Source organism: Onychomys torridus, chromosome X (assembly GCF_903995425.1).
Source record: "Onychomys torridus chromosome X, mOncTor1.1, whole genome shotgun sequence".
Classification (NCBI taxonomy): Eukaryota; Metazoa; Chordata; class Mammalia; order Rodentia; family Cricetidae; genus Onychomys; species Onychomys torridus.
This window is the reverse complement of record NC_050466.1, coordinates 74606895-74634576: the sequence shown is the minus strand read 5'-3', so window position 1 is coordinate 74634576 and position 27682 is coordinate 74606895. Positions and strand designations below refer to the sequence as shown.

At 33.8% G+C, this 27682-nt stretch overlaps 1 protein-coding gene across 4 annotated transcripts in view; it reads right to left on the bottom strand.

Moving 5' to 3' along the window:
• Positions 1-27682, bottom strand: part of Dmd (dystrophin) — a 1920150-nt gene that overhangs the window by 1346646 nt on the left and 545822 nt on the right. For all 4 annotated transcript variants that reach the window (XM_036174407.1, XM_036174408.1, XM_036174405.1 and 1 more), the window contains 2 exons: positions 26454-26577; positions 11227-11314 (listed from right to left, as the gene is read on the bottom strand). In XM_036174407.1, coding sequence (XP_036030300.1) covers positions 11227-11314; positions 26454-26577 — 212 coding nt within the window. The remainder of the gene's footprint in view (positions 1-11226; positions 11315-26453; positions 26578-27682) is intronic.

Below are 27682 nucleotides of genomic sequence, written 5' to 3'. Positions count from 1 at the left end.
CAAATCAATCATTCTCTTTTTAAGCTATAATTCCCCCCCAAATATTCAGAATATCCACTGATTCATGGTGTAAATCAAAAAGCATTTGGAAAAACAATAGTTATCTGAAAAGATTTTAATTTACTAGTGTTAAAGTTTATCTAGAGCTTTCCAATGGAAGCACCAGGACAAATTTACTTCTCTGTAATAACCACTATATATTAGAAAATAAGTTTGTCTTTTCTTAGATGATATCTTAATTATCTGACAATATGACATATGACCAAGCTAGTTCAAGTGTGTGCTACCTTACAGAGCAATGGAGTGTAACAACATCATAATATATCACTGACTAAATTACTCATAGCACTACAAAGTTAGTTCACACACAAAAAAATTTACAGATACACTAGTTTAGATGCAACCTCCTTACTAAATTGTATCATACAAAGAAAAATTGATTAAATATGATATGATGTATTTTTGAAAATAATAATGTTGGCACTGCCAATTATTTTGAAACACTAAATACCTGGAGATTTCATATTTCAGCATTTATACACAGCAGTTCCTAACAGCAAGAGCTCAAGTACCTTCAAGTATATGAGGAACAAAATAATTTAGTAGAAGACCAAGTTGTGCAAGAGAATTAATTTTTGTGTATGTTCATTTAAATTAGAATAAGACTTAAAAAAATCTAAGTTCTTCTAATGTGATACACACACATACACACACACACACTCACACACACACACACATACATACACACACACAATCAGGCAAACATAAACATAAAGCCTGTAGTAGGTCAAGCTTGTACATACTCTTTTGTCCTTTTTAAAGAATAAACTTTGGAGAAACTAAACTATGGGAAAACCATGGATTTCAGCATTTTTATTACTTCATTTCTTTTACTTTTGTCTAATAAGTTCTTCGAGATTTTATTTTTTAAAATCATACTATTCTAGCAAACAAGATATTCATTTCAAACATGAATCCAACCTTAGGAATTTTAAAGTTTTACAATACCACAATGCTATCAGAACAAAACAGCGTTTCTAAATATCTGTAGCAAAAATCCCTTCCCCTATTTGCTAGAATATTTTAAAATAGAAATAATGAGTAATAAAATATAAAAAGCAATAAAAACATGGCTCCCTATACCTAGCTACACAAGAAACTCATGGTTTCCTGTGACCAAATCATCTTCTAATTCCCTGAATAGTTAAAGGGACTGTCAATCATATTAAGATATGTAAGGGTGAAGTGATATGCTACTTATTAGTTTTATGATTGAGTGCTGTGGATATCGCTCTGTGTAAATAAAGTTCTGATTGGCCAGTGGCCAGGCAGGAAGTATAGGCGGGACAAGAGAGAAGAGAATCCTGGGAAGTAGAAGGCTGGAGAGACACCGCCAGCCGCCACCATGAGAAGCAACATGTAAAGACACTGGTAAGCCACAAGCCATGTGGCAAAGTATAGATAAACAGAAATGGGTTAATTTAAGATAGAAAAAGTAGATAACAAGAAGCCTGCCACAGCCATACAGTTTGAAAACAGTATAATTTTTTGTGTGCTTTCTTGGTTGGGTCTGAGCGACTGTGGGACTGGCGGGTAAGAGAGATTTGTCCTGACTGGGCCAGGCAGGAAAACTCTAACTACAAATGGCACCCAGCGTGTTGGCAAGAATTTCCACCTAAAACCTGAGAAAAAAGATTCTAAAACAGAGCTAAAAAAAAAAACTTCCTAGTTGTCTCTCTCAAGTTAGCGGCACCCTGCCGGTTTGAGCTACTATGGCGAGTTCCTGGCGTGATCGTCTGACCTGCAGTGTGGAGGGAATGAGGAATCTATAAGCAACACTTTATTTTGCTGCATGGTGGATTTAGCCTTTGCTAGTTTAAAAAAAAAAAAAAAAAAAGGTTTCTGGACTATGCGCTGCTTTGATAGAACTGCTTCTGATAGTTGATGGTACACATGGCTCCAGACACAGAGCTGGTGGTAAACTGTACCACCGCCATGTTGGAAAGCTGAGGTGGGCAGAGCCAGCAGCCACAGCAGCGTTTCAGTCTTACAAAGATGGATATTACACAGAGAATCTGGTTTGTCTTGTCTTTGGGATTTCTAACTACTGAAAAAGATTTGATCATAAAAGCTGTTGAGTTAAATAAATATGTAAATTTTAAAGGTAACGACTTCAAAATTTGGATATAAGGATATGTTGCCTTGGAAAAGAGTCTCTGCTTTTGTTTCCACAGAAAGCCAGAGGCTGTGGATTTGTTCCAGATTAAGATACATCAGGTTTGATCAGCCAAGACCACCTGAAAGGTCTCCGATGACACCATGGCCCAGATGATCCAACATCCAGAATGCTTTCAAGGCAACTGGCTCAGAGGTTCACCCTAATGGACTACTCCATAATCCTAAAATTTTTTTTTGTGTCCCCATAAGATACAGCGCCCCCCTCCAGCAGGAAGTAGTAAGAGAAACTATGCCCACATTCCCAAAATTATCAAGCTGGCTTTGGAGATGGAATTGGCTCACTCCTTCTCTAAACCCAGACATATTGCTTAAAAAAAAGGTTAGGAGATTCTTGTGTCCCAGATCAGAAGAGCCCTCTGGTGTGGGACAGAGGAAAACCAATATTTTCATTTTAAGCAGTTTGATTATAAATGAGATCTCTTTCTAAAGAAGAAAAGGGGAAATGATACAGATATAATAGAATGAAAGGGTAGATTAAGGAACTTACTTCTAAAGAGCAACAACTTGTTTAAAATGTTTTACATTGGTATAGATTTTAGTCTATTGATACAAACTTAAAGTTAATTTTGTTATACTGTGTGTATATTTCTAATCTTGTTTAAGGTATTATGTTTGTATAGCTCATTTTAAATTGAAATGGATAATTAAAAATAGATTAATAATTAGTCATCTATGATAATCATACTTGTGGCCATGTTAGTTAAGTCTTCTAGATATACATAGACATATTTCAGTAGATAGGTAATCTTCAAATACTTCAAAGACCTACAGAATATGGCATTTAAAATACTTTTAAAATTTAGACTTTCTGGACAGTGAGACATGTCTGCTCCTGGCAGCACCGATTTACTTCAGAGAGGAGGATGGGCATTGAAGACACTTCATATGGAGTTTATCTTCACCTTGGCAAAAATAGCCATTTGGGCAAGAAACTGTTCTTGCCTGGACTGCTCGATGAACTGGACATGCAGGACCCATAGAAAGGTGACCACTGAACTTTGCTTGACAAAATGGTCCTTCAGGTTCCTGCTTCACAGAGGAAACTGCCAGAAATTCTACAGGACACTGAGAGAAGTGATTGAGAGACTCTAGCCCTGTGGGCTGAAGACAAATGCCCCAACTTTACAAAGGAACCTTAGGTGACTGTTCAGGCTGCCAGCTGTTTCTGTCTACCCTGCAAGACTCCCGAAAGTTGCTTGCATCCTTCTCCTGTTTCTCAGGTAATAATATTATATCCTTCTGAGGTCTTTGATGTAGTTGAAGACTAGATAGTTATAATTTCCTCAGTTATGATAAAAGATAAGTTAGATATAAAACCTTAGACTCACAAATATAAGATAGATAGGATATCTTCTTTAATATTGTAACTGTAATTCTTGCTTGATAATTGTTTTGTTATATGTAATTGTACTATGTAAAAGTTAAAACCTTCCTTAAAAAAAGGGGGGGGGGGAAGTGCTGTGGATATCGCTCTGTGTAAATAAAGTTCCGATTGGCCAGTGGTCAGGCAGGAAGTATAGGCAGGACAAGAGAGAAGAGAATTCTGGGAAGTAGAAGACTGGGGAGAGACTGCCAGCCACCACCATGAAAAGCAACATGTAAAGACACTGGTAAGCCACAAGCCATGTGGCAAAGTATAGACTAACAGAAATGGGTTAATTTAACATAGAAGAAGCAGATAACAAGAAGCCTGCCATGGCCATACAGTTTCTAAAAGTAAGTTTCTGTGTGCTTTCTTGGTTGGGTCTGAGAAACTGTGGGACTGGCAGGTAAGAGAGATTTGTCCTGACTGGGCCAGGCAGGAAAACTCTAACTACAATTGAGAATTACAGCAACCTAGTTTTGGGGGTAGCCACTATGTAACAGTAGTAGTAACAAGCTTATTGTTACAAAGTATCAGAGCGAAGTATTTAAAATTTCAATTACTTACTTTGAGAAAATTATAATCAAATATCTAAATGAATTTAAGAAATAAAAAGGCATATTTTTAAAATGCACAGGAGAAAATGTTTAAATTATGTAATGTCTCAAGATTATGCAATAATCAAAATGATCAGATATCTCAGAGAAATACTGTTACCAAATGTTTTATTTTAATAAGAACTTAGAATAAGCAAGGTCATGACTTGAAAAATCACAATAAATCAGATATTAAGTGTTAAATGAGAAATATTAAAGTAAGTTAAAAGTAGTTTGATACACTAAACTTGATTGTTTTACATTTGATTAGATGAGTAGAAAACACAGAGAGATTTAAATGCCTCTCTGATTCTGAGAAAGATCAACTTTGTAAAAAATCTTAGAAACTGGAGAACATATAATAATTTTCATGATGGCTGATGTATCTTAACTTTGCTAAATGATAAAGCAAACCCCCAAGGAGTAATAAAATATTTTGTGGCATCTGTTAAAATACAAGTGATATGGTTTTATATGTCATGTTGGTCATGGCTCTCAATGCTATGATGTGAAGCAAATTGGACAAGCTGTTACGTATTTATTTCTCTAAATGGAATTAAAATGAATGTGAGAAGCAAAATTTTTTATAAATCTATAACACTGTGAAATCTATAATATTTCATTGTATAGTGAGTTTTATAACTGAATATGTGAAATTAAAATATAGTAACTACCAAGTTATGATAAATGACAATATTGAAATATATATATGTATATATACATACACATGTATATATACACATATATATGTATAATCAAAACTCTGAATTTAGATATATTTCAGTTCAAACTTGCCCCACAAAACACAATTGAACTGGGTTCAGTTAGTACTCTCATCAAGTATCATGTTTCTTTCCCATTCTAGGAGTATAATAATAAGATCAACTGATTGAGAGTTGAGGGGCTCACATAGATGAATTTCTCCACATCTTACAAATCTTAAACAACTAATAAATATAAGCATGTTAATATAGGAGATATGGTAAAGAACATAGAGGAAATAAGAAAACCTCATTTCTCACATTAAGAAAATAGGAGAGAGTTCTTTAATGAATTAAATAAAATATTTATGAAAACCATTGCTGAATTTTAAAAAATTCATTTTACATAAAATATGGTCTATACAAAGATTTGAATGTGTTGTAAGATTCATCAATGACAAATGATACGTTAATTTTGGTTTAGGTTATAATAGTCATCCATTTATCATAACTGAAAATTGAGGAGAAGGACAACAGCACTCAAAATTTAAAACAGAGAAGCACAGATAAGCATAGCCTTGTAGATAATTTGTCTGTAAATATTTTATAAGTGAATATGTTTGATGTTGAAACTTAGTATAACTTATCCTTCTAAATTAAAAAGCCCTATGAGAAATATGTTATTACTGGTACTTTATGATATAGTTCTCAGTGTATAGAATTACTGTAGCTGTGAACTCATCCAACACCAAATCAATAGTTTGCTTCTTATGAAGACAAACATTAAAACAGCAATAGATCGAAGGTTTAAAAATATCATACAAAATAATTGTAATACATCTTGTCTCCTTGAAAATGCTTGCACAGATGATAGAAAACAATGTTAGAGATGGCATTAAAGTTCTTGAATTAATTGAACATATATTTTCCATCTTGGGGGTGATATTAGTAGACACTTTAATATATGTCTGGAAAATAGTATCTATTTGTCAAGAAAGCATTTGTCTATGAGAATTTTTACCACATTGTTTGAGTACACAATTAATAGGATTGATTCCTTTGCTCAACTGAAAAGTTAAAGTTTTATGACAGCCTATAATTGTAAGTATTTGCAGAGCTTACATATTAATCATCTGAGCATCTGGTTTTCTAATTTTTTGTTAGCTATTTAAGAATACAAACACTGACTCACCAGGCATTATGAACAATACTTAGGGAAACCATTTTGGATCAGCACATTAGATTCTCAGGGATAATGGATCATAATCCATTCACATCTCATATTCTAAACAACCCCTGAAATAGGCTATGAATAAATATATTGCACCCAGAGGAAATGGATCATTACTTGAAGAGCATCCATTAATTTTATTACTTGTGTACAGTGCATAACAGACTGCTAGAATAGTTGTAATTATGCATCACATTCCATGCAAGTACTTCAAAATTGACACCTCAAGTGAAGTATTCCCTATTAAGTATATTCATCATCAACTATGACGCCTGGATAAAATAATGAAAAAAGGCTTTTCAGTGTCCTTTTCATTAGAATAATAGCTAGAATGAAACTTGCACTTCCTAACAAGTTTCTATTTTGTTGTACTTTAACTGAGGGCCATTATCAGAACATTTAGCAGCCAATAGAGTAGCATAACATGCAATCTAAATGAATTCAGTAGTGATGATAAATGCAGATGCAAAACTCTGGAGGGTTCTGTGACCATTCTTTTAAACCACTCCTGTGCCACTTTTGGAAAAAATTTATACTACTTTCCACTTCTAGTGAATAAGATATACAAATGTTATAACATATGACATTTTATTCTGTTTCTAATGCCAGAGATGTAGGAAAATATATATTTCTATGCATATTTGTTTATGCCAGCAACTGCCCTCAAGAACAATAGCTCTTATGATCTCCTTTCAAACACAAAAATATTTACATAAGCACAGGGACTTTCCCTCTTAAAGTATAAAGTTAATTTACGAAAATGCAGCTGTCAATTTACAGGATGTGAACTCCGTGTAGAGCAGTACCCTTAGTGTCATGCAGAAAGAAAGGAAATGTAAATGAAATTGCCCAGAACTAAAAAAGGAATAAGAAAATAGGAAATGTTTGCTGTTTTAGGAAGCTAGCATTTCAGGGCAGTGAGTGATGTGGTTGTTTATCAACAAGATGAGTCAGAACAGCTACAGTCCCTACCAACTTGCCCATCCGACAAAAGTGTGCTGTACTCAAGCAAATTAGTTCATGCACATGAAACATTTAAGCTATAAAGCTAAATGTAAAAAGTCGTAGTGACTTAATTAACATATGTGACAGGAATCCTTGTTTAAACCATATTATTCTGTTCAATTTAATTACAATTCTGGGCATATTAGGTATCACCTTAAATACTATACTCTAATACTCAGGGCATGAAATATTTGAAATGTTCTTTTAGTATATAAACTAATAATTTCTACTTTTAGTTACAGGTTTCTTTAATGTGATTGTCTTCAGGCTGTAAATTAACACAAGAAAGCTACATTTGGAAACTGAAAGTGAAGTACCATTTAATATAGAGAATACCATTAACTCTATTACATCATTATAGTAACTTCCTCTGGAGGAAGCATTCCATAGTTTAAGAATTAGGACCTGGCGGTGGTGGCGCATGCCTTTAATCCCAGCACTGGAGAGGCAGAGCCAGACAGATCTCTGTGAAGCCAGCCTAGGCTACAGAGTGAGATCCAAGACAGGCTCCGAAGCTACACAGAGAAACCCTGTCTCGAAAACAAAACACACAAACAAACAATCAAACAAAACAAACAAACAAACAAATTATTAGGACTAGAGTTATACTAATAATGTATATTTCCATGAATGTTTGGACACAACAATCTTTGATCTTTAATATCTTAAGCATTATTAAAGTAAATAATTTATCTGGACCAATCTGTCTCTTTATGATTTATGTGTATGTATTTATATGCATATAAGAATAATATTTTAAAAATAATGATTCCTAACACTAAATAGATAAAATCAAACTATATAATGTTCAGGAATAAAAATGTGCATGACATTCAATATTTTGGTTCTAACATTTCTTAAAATTCTGTAATTTCATTAATATACAAAAGCAATTGTCTTGAGTAGTTAACGAAATTTGCAAAATAATACTGTAAGAATCCAGTGTTGATGTGTTATCTGCATCACTGGAAATTAAGCAAGATAAGTTGTCAGGTTAATGGCTTATTTATTTCAAATTTAAAATGATTTCTTCCCATTTTGTATTCTGACAAATAAAAAAATAATACCTTAAAGAAGTTTATACTAAATTGTTATCAGGAAAAACAATGAACTAATTTAGATACTATCTCAATGTAACAGAACTAAGGAAACTTGGTCCCTACCCTAAGCTCCAAATTACTCTCACTAAGGTAACCTTTTTTGAGATTAAATATACGATTCTAAATCTATACATTGAATATATACTTCACAAAGCTTTATTTCTGAGCAAAAGTTCCTAATAAGAAAAGGTACCTCTATCCAATGCCATGTCAAGATAATCCTTATTGATATCCAAACAAACAACTGGTGATAACAAAGTAAGGTAAACAGTTGCTGGCTTGGTGTTTTGGGGGAATTCCTGAGAATGGGAGTATCTCTGAGTCTTTTGCCTGTTCTTGGAACCCTTTTACTCCTAGGGTGTTATATCACCCAGCCTTGATGTAAGAGTTTGTTCCTAGTCTTATTATATCCTGTGCTATGTTTAGTTGATGTCCCTGGGAGGGCTGCTCCTTTCTGGAGGGAGACAGGTGATGTTCCTAGGGGACAAGGGTGGGGGGAAGTCTGGGAAGAGTGAAGGAAGGGGATTATGTCGTCAGGATGTATTGTATGAGAGAATACAAATATGTAAAATATTTCATAGCATAATTCTAGTAAAAGAGCCTTGAGGCTTCATAAATAAACCTTTTGCTCTTACATAAGAATTTATATTAAAAAATTAGAAAAACATAAATTCCTTTAAAATATATCAAAATTCTCTGAAAATTTCCAGAAACTTGATTTTATAGAGAACATTACTTCTATTGACTATCTCTTATTATAATTTTTAATCATAGAACATCACTTATATTCTGATAAATAGAGTTGGTATAATCACAAAGAAATCCCTAGGAGTGATTTTACTGTAACTTGAGGACAATATTTGCAGGTAAAATTAATATCCATTTACATGAGGTCCTAAATAAATTATAGTAATTCAGCTCTCATTTTACCTTCCTATAAATAAAATGGTACAAATCTTATGATGTTTATTATAAAAGTTCATAAGACAAATATATGAGAAGGATGCTTCTTGACTTAATTTAAGAGCTTCCCTAGTGGAATTGTTGAAAATCTTGGATAACCCAAAGATTAATTTAATTTTCAGTTTTGTGAACCATACCTCTTGGCTCTTTGATCAAAGAGCATCTAAAAAATTTAAAGATGAGTCCCTCCAAATTACAGTTGGACAAGTACCCAGATAGCTATTATATTTATGACTTAATTTGTAATTTGCATAAAATGAGAAAAAATTATTAGTACATTGTTTTTTTAAAAAGATAAGAGATAATAAATAGATGAAAACATTTGAATCAATTGTTCAGTAATTACATGAATAGTTTTGCTTAATGGGACAGCAGAACTATGGCTCTGCAAGGGCTTATTCTCATTATGGCCCTAGCTTGGGCTTAATCAAGGTGATCCTATCCTATCTTCACTAGCAGACAAATGAACAGCCTAAAATTTGATCAAGGCAAAGAAGAAAATTTCAAACTGCACTCCCATAAATACATTGACCATTGCTATCTATCCATGGTGCTATTTTTATTCAGAGTCAGTATTTCCAAACCATTTCTCAAGTACTCTCAAATGTGCTTTGTTGAATAGAATTTAATTAGTTAATTAGTATTTATTAAAGACATCCTATATTCCCTAATTTTTCTGTGCCACTAGAAATTCTATATGATGACAAGCATCTAGATAATTGATTTTAACATTTGCCATTACCTTTCATCTCTCTATTTTTACTTAATAAGAACTAAATAAATATTTCCATTCATTTACAAATATTAAAATATTTTAAATAATTATGTATATGTGTATATAAGGTGATCTCAGGTCTGCTTGATATTTTATTACAAAATTAATCAATTTGAAGCTGAAACTATGGATTTTTTAACATCATATTTAAATACAAAAGTAATAATGTAATTCCTAGGAAATTTTATAGAATGATTATAAGACTATTTTGGATCATGTAATTTATTTGACTGAATATACTATTAAAACCATCATTCAAAATTACCAAGCAACATGTAGAAATACAAAATAATTGATTTACCCAATTCTCAACTGGCATGTCTTCCTGTTTTTCATTTTTAAGCTAACACAGTTATGAGGCTGATTAAAAGAAGAAAATGAATTGATTTCCTATGAAGATAATTAGATTTATTAATGCCAACCTGGCAATTAAGACTAAAAATAATTCATATACAGAAGTTATGATGCAGAATTTAGGCAGTTTCTCAAAAACGTTGACATGTACATAAAACTTTGTTTTATTTGTTTATCATACACCCTTGCAAAATTAAAATAACCTTGTCTAGAAATTACATTGTTTGTAATTTTTTATAAAAGCACTTTTATTTACAAATGAATACAAATGTTGAAAACACAATTTGGAAGAAAAAGATTGCTCACATGACTTTACAATATTCTGTACAGATAGATTTTTCAGGTATGATTAGCAAAGAATGATTGTAATTTTTATAAATAGGATAAAAATGCGATGCTACATTTGTGCTTTTGTTTCACTTAGGATACACATCCTTTTATAAGACAAGGTATCATACAAAATATGAGAATATTAGCAGCATTAGGCTGAATCCTTCCACCAAATTTTAGGTTATTGGTAAAATATATTGTTAAATTATTTTTTAAAAAATTATAATTGCCTTTACTTAATATTCTTCATATGCTTCCAAAAACAATTATCTCAGAAAAGCTCTGTTTTCTTAAACTTATTTTAATAAATTTTATCAGTCTCCTGAAAATTAATCTGTCTAATAGATTTATTTAATATTCTACCACAACTCATTTTCAACCAATGGGCTCAAATTGAATTTCCCCCAATAATTTGCTTAGCATGAAAGAAAAATAATGATAAAAATACAAACTTCCTTTAATGTAAAGTATCCAAGAAGGGCTTGTCTGATATAATTTAGCTGATAAATATGAACCTGTGTGTTTATCAAATCTCTAAGAAGATTATTTAAATCAAGTTCATGTAATTACCAGTCACCATCTGTTCCACCAGGGCCTGAGCTGATCTGCTGGCATCTTGCAGTTTTCTGAACTTCTCAGCTTTTTCTCGTGCTATGGCCTGCAGCATGATAACAAAGGTGAGCATTTCAGTACAAACATTCGGAGTCTACACCGTAATTATACCTGCAACCTGTTTTTTCAAGCCTTATGATACTTCAATTTATCAGCTCCTTGTGTAAATCTTAGAGCTGTTTTCTCAATAATATTCAATATTCAATTTCTCCCATTTCCAAGGAAATCAGGGTTCATTCATGTTCACAGAGCTTTCTGAACTATTTTTCACTACTTCTGACCAGAATTAACCTTTGAACAATAACTATAAAATTGTTCAAATTAACAAAAATCATTTGTCAATTAGCTTATTTACTAATAGCTATGTAGACATAAAAACTTTAAACACAAAGAATTAAAGCTATACATTACTATTGTAAAAAATATATGTTATCTGGGACAGCAAACTAGTTCAGCAAGTAAAACTGATCACTGCCATCCTAACAGCCTGAGTTCAATCCCCAGGACCTAAGTGGTGGAATGTCCACAAGTTACTTCTTGAAAATTGTTCTTTGACTATCATACGTACTAAGTAGCACACTCATGCCCATATAGGTACTCATGCACAAATAATATATTATAGATCAGATTTTTCAAAGCAAATTATTTACTATACAATGTATTATTAACAACTATGAAGATTGAACTAAAATACTATCATTGGCATTATTTGAAGCACCTACAACCTATGAGAAAAATATAAATTTTCTACTATGTAACAAATGGCAGCAAAGAAAAACCCTGGTTTATATCCCCAATGCAAAACTTTGAAAGTGAAAAGACACATTTTAATATCTTGGATTGCACTTGAAAATTTCCAAACACATAAATTGCATTGTTTTGTGAGTCTGTGTTCCCAGAATCCCTTTCCAATTAAGAGAGAAAGCTCTAGGATGCCTTTAAATTCAGTTTCATAGAAAGGGAATTGGACAAACATGAAAGGTTCTGACTTGTCGATTGACCTGAGAAATCCAAGAAAATAAAGTAGTTACACTAGCATCTTCATAAGATTAAGATCAAAGGCAAAGTTCTATCATTCACTTTTCCTCAACTGTTCAATTTTTGTGTGACAAATTCCCTGTGTTTAGCAGTTTATTGGCACATGATTCCTAATAATTCACTATGTTCTTCACTAAAAAAAAAAAAAAAATGTTATTCATAATGTACTCTGAGGATATTTGGAGAGAAATAATGGATGCATTCTAAGTAATTATATAATATTAGATATCATGAGAAATAGGTTTATTATTCCTACTTGTATTACAATATATAAAATATGAAAAAAGAAAAATCTTATGTTCAAGTACAATAAATTGAAAAAAGCCAATAAACCTTAAGCTGTTGTTCCTTGTGTTAAATGTTTCGGTTAGGGGCTGTGGAATTTTTCTCCATGGGTAAGAGAACTTCCTCTGAAACCACAAGGATCAGAGTTTGGATTCTAGCACCTACATATGAAACTTGGCTTCCATTGGCATACTATAACAAAAGCTCTGAGGGGGGAATCAGAGGAATGTTTGGGCTTGCTAGATTCTATTCTAGGTGAGAAAATTCAAGCTGTGATTTAGAGAAGGATATTTGACTTGAAGGAAAATGGTGGAGAATGAAACTCATTCAAACCCCTACTCTGACATCCACTTATGTGCCCAGAAGCAAACACACACACACACACACACACACACACACACACACACACACACACGGGGGGGCAGAAAGAGAGAGAGAGTCACATCCATACATAAAGAAAAAATGCTTCCATTATGTTTTATTGTCATAGTACTTTCCTATTTTACTATATTGATATTTTACTTTTCTTATAAAAAATATATAAAGAAAAGAACTAAACCACCACAGAGATTTCAATAAGTAATCTATATGAATAATACCTTTCCAAATATCATTATCATAGTCTCTTTATTCTGAGTGTCTAATAAGATGATAAATTAGGATTGTTATCTAGAGTTAAATGTACATTAGAATATCTCAGGATTAATATTTGAGTTTAGAGTGTCATTTTTATATCCACATTTTTCTATGCTTCTTACATAAATAAAGACAATAATATCACCACAAAAACAAATATTACAGAATAAGCATTGTTACTCTCCTGTTTTGACAGGGAAGAAAGGTAAGGTACACCTGGTTTGTGAAACATTTGAAAGTATCAGTATTGCCATTCCAAACTCAAGTACCCTATATTGCATATAAATTATATTTTATACATATAATTTCTAACATATTTCACAACAGTTGTGGTACAGAAGAAAAATGCATTATAGTAACTTATTGTATGCAAGTTAATGAGCAATAAGACTACATGCCAAATCAATAGGAACAGAATTTGCAAAGGCATAAGTTTAAAAGATGAAACTATTTCTTCTGTTCTTAAATTCAGCACTCTCTCAAATACAATCTACTTCTTCTAGGAATATTTCACTAATAATTCACTTAATAGGCCTGAGTATACCAGAACACAACTCATGGTAAAGATGAAGTTTTAGTATGGGTATTCAAGATACTTATCTGTTATTAATTCAGCATGGAAACCAAGGTATGTAAAGAAATACATGACACTGGCAGTCACTGGTAACAAACATCTGATACAGTTCAATTGCTGGATCCACTTATGAGAGGGACACTATATGGCCAAAAGCAACTTACACATATAGAGAGATAAAAGCCCAACAAAAGCAGTTGTTAGCACATTCACACACCTGTCAATTTTGAATTCAATGTACTGTTGTTATATAAAAGTATATTAGAAGGGAATATTGAATAGGGAAGAGAAAGTAAAGCACAAGGAGCATGACTAGACAATAATGAGTCCTGCAAACTGAATTTCACACACAGGTGTACATGTTCGATCAAAAACACTAACACAAAGGGTAACAAATGGAATGGTAAAGAAAGTAACACAATTAATGGATATGAGTTTTTATCTTCGTTATTTATTTTTTATTTGCATGTTTGATTTATCACCTGCTATCTTCCATCTTTCATAAATTCTTTTGTTGAAATATTTAGAGTTCTGTCTGCTATATACTAGTTCTGTTATTTTTAAAGTCAATAATGTGATTCAAACATTCTGAGTCTCAAAGTTGCCTCTCCTAACTAACAATAGCAAAGAGCTTCTTAGCAGACCAACTGAGTCTCTTCAAATAGTCTCCAAAGTAAGATTTTTTTCTTAATAAAATAGGATAATAGGAATTATTAATCTGGGTGAAACACTAGGACTAAATTAAACAAAACATAATATGGACTCATTTTAATTTATGATGACCTCAATCATCTTGAAATAGAAGAGCACCAGCCCAAGAGCTAAGTAGATTATCTTGCAAAAGAGACTATGTGAGCAATCTCCACATTAGAAGTTAAGGGAGAAAAAACATGATCAAAATAAACTGTACAAAAATAGTAAAAAATCAAAGAAAAGAAAAAAAGTGTTAGTGAAGTTTATTAAGCATCACTGAAATTTAATTCTCTTGGGATATGAGTATATATGCATTCTTCCTCAGATATATAGACTTTTATCTTAAGGTACTTGGGATCAGTAATTCCTAATATTTTACCATCTTTCAATGTCTTGGAGAGACATGCATAAAGAACAGAGAAATGTTAAAAGCCTGTACCACACACCAACCAACATAATATCTAGAGGCAACAGTAATGTGCTGGGGATGTCTTTCTACATGCTGTGAATGTTTTTCTCTTATTGATTGATTAATTGATTGATTGACAAATTGCTAATTGGCCTGTAGCCAGGCAGGAAGTATAATATAGACAGGAAAAAGAGAGAGGAAAAAAGTGGAAGGCTGAGTCAGGAGATGCTGTCAGCCGCCACTTCCATGAGAAGTAAGATGTAAAGTACTGGTAAGCCACAAGTCATGTGGCAACTTATAGATTAATAGAGATGGGTTAATTTAAGATAGAAGAACTAGATAACAAGAAACCTGCCATGGCCATATAGTTTATAAGTAATATAAATCTTTGTGTGTTTTCTCGGGTCTGAGTAGCCGTGAGCCCTGATTAGTAACATACATAACTTTCCTCTGACTTCAAGAGCACCTGTTTCTGATATTATTTCCTGGTTCCTGTCCATCTCCTTGAACTTTAGCTTTCAAGCATCAAATCTATTTAACTTAACTGAACTTAATCAGGTCAAATCTCAAAAATCTTTCCATGCTACTTGTAATAGTGGAGAGGCTTGTCCCAGAGATCAGACGAGTGAATACCCTAAATGTCATCACAGAACTTTTCTCCAATGACTGATGGAAGCAGATGCAGTGATCCACAGCCAATCACTAGACAGAGCTCCAGGAGTCCATCCAGTCAATGACAGAGAAGAGGGATTCAATGAGCAAGTCCATCAGGACCATGATGGGGAAACATGCAGGGACGACCAAAAAAACTAGAAGGAACTAATAAAATTTGAATCAATGGCTGTGGAGCCTACATGGGACTGGACTAGTCCCTTTGCGTGGTGAGACAGTTGTGCAGCTTGATCTGCTTGGGAGGCCCCCTGGCAGTAGGATCAGAATCCATCCCTGATGCATGAGGGGACTTTGTGGAGCCCACTATCTATGATGGGACATCTCCTACAGCCTTGAGGCAGAGGGAAGGGCTTGGACTTGCCTCTACTGAGTGTGCCTCCTCATGGGAATCCTTGCCTTCTTGTGGGAGGGAGTTGGAGATGGGTTGGGAGGGGAGGCTGGGGGGCAGGAGGAGGGAAGAGGGCGATCTTTGATTCGTGTGTAAAATGAATGAAAATATTTCCTAAATAAGTAAAAATATTTTCATGAGGTAAATATATTTCTTCTGTTCTTTTTTTCACATAAACTCCACATTTAGAAATCAGAAAATCTTATTTGTTTTGGATTAGGAAAGCTCAGTATAAGAATATTTGTTTAGCAAGAGTTATGTCCTTGGTTTAATCCATATCAACATAAGTAATCCCTATTGACAGAAATACACTCTATATTTATCATCTATCTATCTACCTATCTATCTATCTATCCATCCATCCATCCATCTATCTCTTGTTGGCTTTAATATCAAAGCATATTCAGATAAAAGATTATTATTACTATTTTCATTATTACTACAGGACTCAAAGTAAATATTTCTAAGAGAGATGCATGTTTTGAAGTTTAATATTAAAGGCCAGGGATGTAGTTCATTGATAAATGCTCATCTAGCATATGCAAAGCTTGGTTTCCATGTGAAGTACTTCAAAATACAAACATTTGTACCATTAAATTATATATATATATATGTTTTCAAGGTAGCTGGGAAGTCAGCTAAGGACCAAGCTCAACACTCTATAGTACTGTAAATGCTCAAGCCCTGCCAAATATTAAACTCTAAACTTTTAGAATTTGTTTCCTGTCACTAAAGCCATTGATTATTTTGCCTCAGAAACATACTTTCCTGATACTAGATACAATAAGTACATTCTTACTTCAGAAATATGCACTGAATCTTCTGTCACGTTCACACATGGACACACAGACACACACCAAAAAATACCAACGAACACAGACATACACACAATGACTACCTAACTCTCATTTCTTCTCTACTTTTCTCTATGAGATGTATCACCAACAGCATTTATTTTATAAATGTATATCTTCCTTGCTGAGTTATAAACTATGAGTCCAAGTATCTTCATCTGTTTCCTTGAACAAGCTAACAACAGTCTCTAGAATACCACTAGACATAAATTTAGTGTATAATAAAAGCTATCATGCAGAATGTCTTTTAGAAATTTTACGATATTTTTTACTTTATTCTATAAAGCACTTACGTGATAAGTACACATTTTGGGCCATATGGTTTATGAAAACATATCCCCCATTATTATTATTTTATGTAGTTGTTTTTCTCTGGAAAATAAGTTCTGCTTTTATGTATGGTACTTTTCATATACTTGATTTGTGTGTACACACACACACACACACACACACACACACATACATATATATGATTATTTTAATATTAAAATCACTTTTATATTACAATAGCATAGTTTGGAACCATTTCTTGACATATAGCATAGCAAATGCTGTGTTTAACATTGTCCTATATTTAAAATAGATGCTAAATTATTTACTATAATGGATATAATTTAAAGTCACAAATATAGGAATACAAAAGGTGCTGTGACCCATTCTACCAATAATATAAAATAAAATATAGGCTCATAAATGTTCCTAAGAGATCACCAGGAAATTACAAATTCTACAATGCATAACTCAGTGTGCAAAACAAAAGGTAACTATAAATTATTAAATAAAGAATGTAATAGAAGAATAACATAATATAAAAATTATGCATAAAGATTAGTTTACTGATTAATAAACAACTTAATCTCATGACTTTTGTTTCTCCTTCTTTATTGGCTTTTCTGAAAAGTTTTTTCCTTTCTCAATGCATTTTCTGTAATAATGTGAAAGTAAGTTCCAGATTCCCAATGGCCCTATCTTCTCTTGAGAAGCAATTAATTTTCTATTCACTTATCATTCCATAATAAAGTTTTGTACTTTGACAAAGAACTAATTTATCCACTCAAATGTTTATTCAGAAGCTGAAGCATCTTTCATATCTGTAAAAGAGTTTATATTTACATAACCTGTGTAGCTTTAGAAATAATTTATTTGTATAGATAAGCGTTTATTGGTTTAACTACCAATTTCTTTCTTAGCTTTAGTAAATTAAAATAAATTCAATAAACAGAGCAGCGTAGACTAAACAAACACAGAAGGTTCATGTACCAATTTATACAAATCAACATTTAGACCTCTATGATGGCTCTAAATCATTTGGACAATTAAAATGGGAACAGATCCTGCTAGGCATCATGAAAGCACCTGGGAGATGTTGACCTTGCCAAAATTTTTCTTCCAAAGACCAGTAGGAATATACCAGAACACTATGTTAAGATGCTTTTTACTTTTTAAAAGACACATGGTAAGTAACACGCAAAATGAGCATCTGAAAACAGTTTCAATGTGGTTAATATTAAATTGGAACTAGATGTAGATGATGAAGAATCAGTGAATTGTAATTGCTTTTTGTTTAATTGATAGTATGAGACACTAGGAGTAATTGATATTCAGTTTTCTTACTTTTTTCAAATCTCATGAATAAAATAGAATGATGATATCTATGTTTTTTTCCTAATGAATACTTGGGCATATCAGTGAAAATGAGGGATACTTGATTGCTTAGGGTAGCTTGTAGTTTTTGGTACTAAGAAATAATTAGATTCAGAAGCTTCTCTAGTGTTGGAATCTTAGAAACTATTCAATAGGGTTAAAAATCATAGATGGGCATAGGAGCATCTACGAACTCAAAGGCCTAACTCAAAAGCCAACATAGCTACCGCTGCTGCTTGAGTTTTTCAAATTACTATAAATGGAAACATCAGGATTACATTGAAATCATAGTAAGTCTGGTGTAGCAAAGTTGCTATGAAAACTTTGAAAGGAATATAATGATAATAACAAGGTGGACCAACTAATAGATTGTCATATTATGCAAATGAATGCAAAGATCCATGTTAGGTATAATTCTCACTTTCATATAGGATTGCAGAGAAATTCTATAGTTTAAATATCTAGTAATGGACTAGAAACCAACATCTAGATGTCCTAATTTTCTGTTCAGCTTCTGGTTAAGGGGAGATAAAGACAATGAATAAAAGTAGGATAGGGAGGTAATCACTTATATTTTAAGTTTCAAACCAAAGATTCTGGTAAATTTGTCTAATAGCTTCTTTATCTTTTAAATAATATCCTAAATTTATACACAAAATAACAAAGTACATCTAATGATGGATATCACATATCATCCCATTCATTTACTGTGCATACTATATACTCAGATTTTACCCACCTAATTAGATGTATTGCTCTGGACATTTAGAAAAAAAGTTAAGAGAGGAAGATATATATACTTACAGCTTAGACGTTATTAAGGATTTATTTTATTTTATTTGTTCTGTGCAGGTGTATGTATATGAACCACCTGCATGCAAGGATTCCATGGAAATCAGAAGGTATAAGGTCCCTTAGAATAAGAATTATGGGCCGGGCAGTGGTGGCGCAAGCATTTAATCCCAGCACTCTGGAGGCAGAGGCAAGTGGATCTCTGTGAGTTTAAGGCCAGCCTGAACTACAGAGGGAGTTTCAGGAAAGGCACAAAGCTACACAGAGAAATCTCATCTTGAATAACAAAAAAAAAAAAAAAAGAATTAGAATTATAGATAGTTTTGCTTGATCATGTGGGTTTTGGGAACAGTAACAATTATTCTGCAAGAGCAGGGAGTGTTCTTAACCACTGAGCCAATTCTTTATCCCCTTAGATGCTATTTTAATGTGAATGAATACAGAAACTTCTAGAATAAAAATAAAGGGCCAATTTTGAGAAACTGATTGTGAAATTAGTACATTGGAAGTGACAAAATATATCATGAAAAATAAGATTGGAAAGAAGACATGGAAGGACTGAGAAATGAGTAGGATAGGGGTGTATGATGTGAAGTTCCCAATGAATCAATAAAAAGTTAATAAAAATAAATATAAATAAAAATAAAAGACTTTAGGTATAAACAAATGGAAAAATACAGCAAACGAAGAAAAAAGCACATAAAGTTTCATCATTTTAAATGGATATCTATAATTAAATTAATACCAGTCACTTTCATGAAAAGGGCCTCTCCTGAGTTCAAAATAACTTATATAAACTGATAAGTGAAGAGATTAAGAAAATTAATGTACACCTGAGCTGAATATCTGTCATCAGTTCCCTCAAGTGTCTTTAATACATATACATTATATTTAGCTTGAAGGAAATTTCTAGTCAAGTCATTTCATGTCCTGTTTTAGCAAGCAATTAAGAAAAATGTTGTTATTTTTGAAAATGAAAGGTAAACTTTATAAATGTGATTCAGAAGGCATCAGAAATCAACTTATAGAATATTGTACATTTTTAGTACTTTCAATCTATCAATGCGACATTACTGATTTTTTTTTGACATTTGATTTTAAGTGGCCCAATGACAAGAAAAAATTTTGAATTTATGTTCCTCAAATTGTGGGTGGGACTCCATTTTCATGTTTGATCAAAACCACCTTTAAAAAACAGACATACGATCATAAACAGATAACTATACAAATCATATCAATAAAAACTTCAATTAACTAATAAAATTACTAAGGTCATTCATACATATATGGTTGAATATATCATTTGAATTCTGAAACTTAGAGGATAACCTTTCTAGATAATTTTTTTACTCACAGAGTCTACCTAGTCGCCATACGTACCCATGATTTTCAAGCACTTAATAGAAAAAGCAGTCACAGGTTATATGTAAAAAAAGGCAGGATACTTTAAAGGCTTAAGTTTGGATCAGAGCAAGGTGATAGAGGATAAAAAGGACTACAGAGTGGGTTAACTAAAAGATGTATGAAGAAGCCTTGTAAAAATCCTCTACTTGGTAAGCCATAAAAAGCAGACAATACATACAAGGAGTTTGAACAAAAGTACTTTTCATGGGTAGCCAATGCTGTTCCCAAAATACATAGTTAGTAACTGAAATTTTCAGTGCCAGACACACCTAGCTCCTATGAGTAAATGATCAGGGAGGCCAAGAGGCATCTAAACAACACAAACTATTGTCATTTATCTTAGTTGTATCCATAATAACTAGAAGGTAAGACCCTATTCCTGAAAATTCCACTTACTTTATATATATCATGTAAGAAAATCAACTAGCTTACTATGTGGCCTAAATTACATAGTGCCAGAAAATTCTATGTATGCGGTCAACCTGTAACTTCAAGTGACTGGCAAATTTTGCCCATTGGTATAATAGTAGAATGATGTCAATAGAAGAAGCCAGATGCTTCCTGATTGAATACAAGGCCTGTTCCACAGGAGGGATATCATGCCTCATACTGTAAACCTACCAAAAGCATGGCAAATCATGGTCTCTGGGGTAAAACATACTATTGGTGTTATATTAAATGATCACACTGCCAAACTGCTGTCTAACTCTGTATTTTTTACAAATACATTTATGTTGTTCTCAACTTTGGTCACAGAAACTTCTTTAGTGGTTAAAGCTGAGATGCATATCTGGTCAAAGTGTCAACTTTAAAGAACCATGAGTTCTCAGCTGTAAATCATCTATATGAACATTCCACCACATAAGACTCAGGGATCCTCACAGATAAGTGAGCAGAAAGAATAAAGAGTTGATGGATGAAGAAGAGAGAGCAGTGAAATGCAGAATTCTTGACCTAACATGGCTTTCACATAGATGAATTCACAGCATCTGTGGTTACCCATATAAGATAAAGCAATTCAAAATTACAGCATGGATAGGGGAGGGTCTACCAAGTCCCCATACTTAGCAGTGGAGATATTATCAATTGATGGTTACTGATAGAGGGAGAGTCATTCTCCTTTAGGAACCTGGCTGCAGGTAGACTGCCCATGCTCCATTGGATGGTCTCATACCAAGCCCATACTGGATGCACAAATTAGGTTTGGGAGTGTATTTATAACAATTCAAAGAGGATATTAAATTGGGAAGGTGATAGAGTAAGATGATGATGAGAAGTTAAGAAAGTGCACTCTGTAAAACTAGGAAATTTTCAAAGAAAAACTAAAAATCTTGTTTAAAAAGAATTATTTTAAAATCATATCAGAAAATGTACCATAAAATACCAATATTTTAAATAAGACAATTTGACTAATTTGCCATTTTTATATATTATTCTTCAATTTATTTCCAAAATGATAACATTAATAACACAAATATACTTCTTATTTTGTGGAACTATTTACCATAGTCTATTATGCTGCTAATGAAATCGTGTCTCATAAAGACAATAAAAAATTCAAAGTAATTGAGTTGTAAATATGGGCCCTAGACACCCCCACACACACTTCCAGAGAATCGGAGACCAGGCCCCAGCTCCCATCCGGACCAGAGGTGAGTGTCTGGGGTCATACCCAAGGAGGTCTGCCCCTAGGTCCCATCCTTGGGCACCAGCCGTTCCCGGGCAAAAACCCACCTAACTTGGCCCCAGTTCTTGGCCCCAGTTGCTGGCCAGTGGGCAGGGCCCCTGTGGGAAGGTGCCCTTCTCCAAGACCCCCCACAGCAGACCCTGATATCTACATGCCCTGCCCCCACACCAATCCGACTGAGACCCCAGCCACTTCCTGAGACTTAGGGAACAGCCCCTAGTTCCCATCTGGAATAGAACTCCTATCTGGCCAACAGAGCTCCCATCAGGTCCAGAGAACTCTCATCCGGCCCAGAGAGCTCCCATCTGACCCAGAGAGCTCCCATCTAGCCCAGAGAGCTCTCATCAGGCCCAAAGAGCTCCCATCTAGCTCAGAGAGCTCACAACCGGCCCAGAGATAGAGAGAGCTCTCATTGGACAAAGAGCCTTCATTGGACAAAGAGTGAACTCAGGAGACAGAGAATCTGCCAGCCCTGCCTGAATAGACCAAGAGTGGCTTTCTGAGAAGTGTAGTCTGCCACCTCTCATTGGACCAAGAGAGGCTTCCTGAAATGAACATTGATGCAAAAATACTCAATAAAATACTGGCAAACAGACTCCAAGAACACACTAAAACAATTATCCACCATGATCAAGTAGGCTTCATCTCAGAGATGCAAAGGTGATCCCACATACAAAAGTCCATCCATTTAAAATACCATATTAAAAAAAAAACTGGAAAAAAAAAGACCACATGATCATCTCACTAGATGCTGATATGGCATTTGACAAAATCAAACACCACTTCATGATAAAGGTCTTGGAGAGATCAGGAATACAGGGAACATACCTAAACATAATAAAGGCAATCTACAGCAAGCCAACAGCCAACATCAAATTAAATGGAGAGAAACTCAAAACTATTCCACTAAAATTAGGAACAAGTCAAGGCTGTCCCCTCTTCCCTTACTTATTCAATATAGTACTTGAAGTTCTAGCCAGAGCAATAAGACAACATAAGGGGATCTAGGGAATACAAATTGGAAAGGAAGAAGTGAAGCTTTTACTATTTGAAGATGACATGATAGTATACATGAGTGACCCTAAAAATTTGACCAAGGAACTCATACAACCTTCAGCAATGTAGCAGGATACAAGATTAACTAAAAAAAAAAAAAAATCAGTAGCCCTCCTATATACAATTGAAAAACAGGCTGAGAAGGAAGTCAGAGATACATCACCCTTTACAAATGATATAAAATACCTTTGGGTAACTCTAACTAAGCAAGTGAGGATCTATATGACAAGAACTTTAAGTCCCTGACGAAAGAAATTGAAGATGTCAGAAAATGGAAAAATCTCCCATGCTCATGGATAGGCAGGATTAACATACTAAAAACGACAATCTTACCAAAAGCAATATACAGATTCAATTCAATCTCCACCAAAATACTAACACAATTCTTCACAAACCTGGAAAGAACAATACTCAAGTTCATATGAAAAAAAGAAGGATAGCCAAAATAATCCTGTACAATAAAACAATCTCTGGAGGCATTACGGTCCCTGACCTCAAGCTCTACCATAGAGCTACAGTAATAAAAACAGCTTGGTACTGGCAAAAAAAACCCTGACATGTGGACCAATGGAATTGAATTGAAGACTCTGACATTAATCTGCACACCTATGATCATATATTTTGACAAAGAAGCTAAAATTGTACAATGGAAAACAGAAAGCATCTTCAACAAATGGTGCTGGCATAATTGGATGTCAACATGTAGAAGTTGCAAATAGATCCCTATCTGTCACCGTGCACAAAACTTAAGTCTAAGTGGATCAAAGACCTCAACATAAATCCAGTTACTCTGAACCTGATAGAAGAGAAAGTAGAAATTAGTCTTTAATGCATTGGTACTGGAGATCACTTCCTAAATATAACACCAGTAGCACAGATACTGAGAGAACCAATTGAAAAATGGGACTTCTTGAAACTGAGAAGCTTTTGTAGAGCAAAGGACATGGTCAACAAGACAAAGCAATAGCCTACAGAATGGGAAAAGATCTTCACCAACCCCGCATCTGACAGAGGGCTGACATCCAGAATATATAAAGAACTCAAGAAACTGGACATCAAAATGCCCAACAGTCCAATTAAGAAATGGGCTATAGAGCTAAACAGAGAATTCTCAACAGAGGAAGCTTAAATGGCTAAAAGACACTTGAAGAATTGCTCAACATCCCTAATCATCAGGGAAATGAAAATTAAAATGACTCTGAGCTGCCACCTTACACAGGTTTGAATGGCTAAGATCAAAAACACTGAAGACAGCTTATGCTGAAGAGGATGTGGACCAAGGGGAACTCTCCTACAATGTTGGTTGGAATGCAAGCTTACACAGCCACTTTGGAAATCAATATGATGTTTTCTTAGAAAGTTGGAAATCTATCTCCCTCAAGACCCAGTTATACCACTCTTGGGCATATTCCCAAGGAATGCTCAATCACACCACAAAGGCACATGCTCAGGTATGTTCATAGCAGCATTATTTGTAATAGCCAGAACCTGGAAACAACCTAGATGCCCTTCAACTGAAGAATGGATAAAGAAAATATGGTACATATACACAATGGAGTGCTACTCAGCAGAGGAAAACAATGACATCATGAGGTTTGCAGGCAAATTGATGGATCTAGAAAAAAATCATTCTGAGTGAGGTAACCCAGACTCAGAAAGACAAACATGGTATGTACTTACTCATAAGTAGATACTAGATGTAAAATAAAGGAAGACTAGACTGCTACTCACAACTCCATGGAGGCTATCTAGTAAAGAGGAATAGGTGGTGGGTTGGGGAGAGGGCAGGAGGGGAGCGGGAGGATGGAGGACAGGGGAATCTGTGCTGATATGTAAAATTAAATTAAATTATAAAATAAATAAAAAAGAAATTAGAACCATAAAATGTTGTAAATATGAATATATGTTGACTTCTAAAAAATTAATACCAATTATCTTTTCTCCTTGGGCATTTTTTAAAAAACACCAAAATATTTCACCAAAACATCCTGTTGAGTTATGATTTTCTAACATTTCAAGTCTGTGGAAATGTTATTTGTGAGGTAATATTATGTTTGCAGTCATGTAAATAGATTTCATAGGTCATCACTTAAATGCTAATGTATACACTTGCAAGTGATATTCTTATAAATAAAATTATTTCAAATTCATTTTTTGGAGCCTGTTCCTTTTAGTTAACTTGATGTATAAAAAGTCTTTTAGAGCTGGGTGGTGGTGGCACATGCTTTTAAATTCAGGAGGCAGAAGCAGGCAGATCTCTGTGAGTTCCAGGCCAGCCTGGTCTACAGAATATATTGCAGGAGAGCCAGGCTGTTAAATAGAGAAACCTTGTCTTGGAAAACCAAAATCTAAATAAAAAAGAAAGTCTTTTAGAAAATAATGTCAATTACCTGCCAAAATTGAATGTTTTGTAACTGCTGAAGTTGAGGAAACAAAGCCCTAAAAATTTCAAAGAAGGTGGAACAGCTCTTATTAAGACAATAGAAGTCCTGTTGTGAAGATCAAACCATATCATCTCAGAGGGAGTAAACATAGCTAACTATCTGCTACTAAAAGTAAGTACTGAAAAAGTGTGCACATCTTTAGGTGAGCTGATGCACTATATAAATATCTTGGCCTGATTAATGTGTTATAATTCATGATAGGTATTGATTACTATAAAAATATTATTTTGATCCTGCATAAACAAGGTCTCTATCATCCTATCCTACTCTACTTTATTCTATTATACACTATTCTATTCTATAAACTTTCTAAGTTCTAGAACAATCTATGAAGGGGAATAGACATGGGTACATTGTCTAAAGTTTTTACTTATACATAAATACTGCTTAAGTTAAAGAATATAAAAAAAGCCTTCCAGTACATAGCAGAATCTGAAAAGATTTTTCTAAGATCATATTTTGTTTTTATTGATATCTAAAATATTTTATAGATTAAACATCATCTTACCATATTGCTTCAATCACAGTGACTATAATGCAGATATTTGAAAGAAAAGAAATTGTGAGCAACACAAAATAGGAAGAAACAAGATATAAGGCAGAACATACATTGACTTTTTCTTTCAAGTCTGAGATGTTGCCTTCTTTTCGATAGACTGCAAATTCAGGACTCTGCAATACAGCTTCTGAACGAGTAATCCAACTGTGAAGTTCAGTTATATCGACATCCAACCTAAGAGAGCAAAGAATAAGGTTTATTATTTCTTTATTATCTCTTTCTTCTGTACAGAAAGCAAAAAGGAATTTATGCACATTTACCACATCCCTTCTAATCTGATGCTCCAATTATTGTTAATAGCATCATCTCCCTAGTTAAGTAGACTCAAATAAACTTTGTAGTTAAGTTTGATCTAGAGTCACACCATCATGGAGTCCATTTTATTCAACTCAATGCAGTAATCCTCTGTAAAGTATATCCCATTACCTTGACACTGCTTAAAAGTCTTGCTCCCTGAAAAATTACTACCTCTCCAAATGAGTCTTGTTTAAAAAATATATATTTACAGTGAACTTAAAAAGAAATCAGTTGCAACACAGGAAGTCCAACTGGGTGACCATGCTTTAAAGAAGTCTCTATTATCAATAAAGAAATACAAAGCATTTTTTTTTGTAAATACTCTTCTTTTACCTTCTGAAACATCTCAACATGACTTGAAGTTAATGAAATATATATTTCAACTGACAATGTAAATAACCCAAGTGATTATCAATGTACCAATTTCTGTCTTACTCAGTCAAGGTTATTATTGTCATGATGGTACATCATAACCAACTGGGGATGCTGTGAATGTGTTGCTCTGATTGATTGATAAATAAAATGCTGATTGGCCAGTAGCAAGGCAGGAAGTGTAGTGTAAGTGGTATAAGAAGAGAGGAGAATTCTGGTAGATGCAAGGTTGAGTCAGGAGACACTGCTAGCCACAGCTTCCATGAGAAACATGATATAATATACTGGTAAGCCTTGAGCCACATGGCAAGGTATATATTTATAGAAATGGATTAATTTAAGATAGAAGGACTAGATAGCAAGAAGCCTACCACGGCCATACAGTTTATAAGTAATATAAGCCTCTGTGTGTTTACTTCAGTTCAAGCTGCTGCAGAACTGGCAGGTGAGAAAGATTTGTCCTTACTGTGGGCAAGGCAGGACCAGGAAAACTTCAGCTACAATGACCAAATCAACTTGGGGAGGGGAAGGTTTATTTGGCCTTTGCTTCCACATTACTGCTCATTATCAAAGTATATCAGGATAGGAATTAAAACAGGGCAAGATTCTG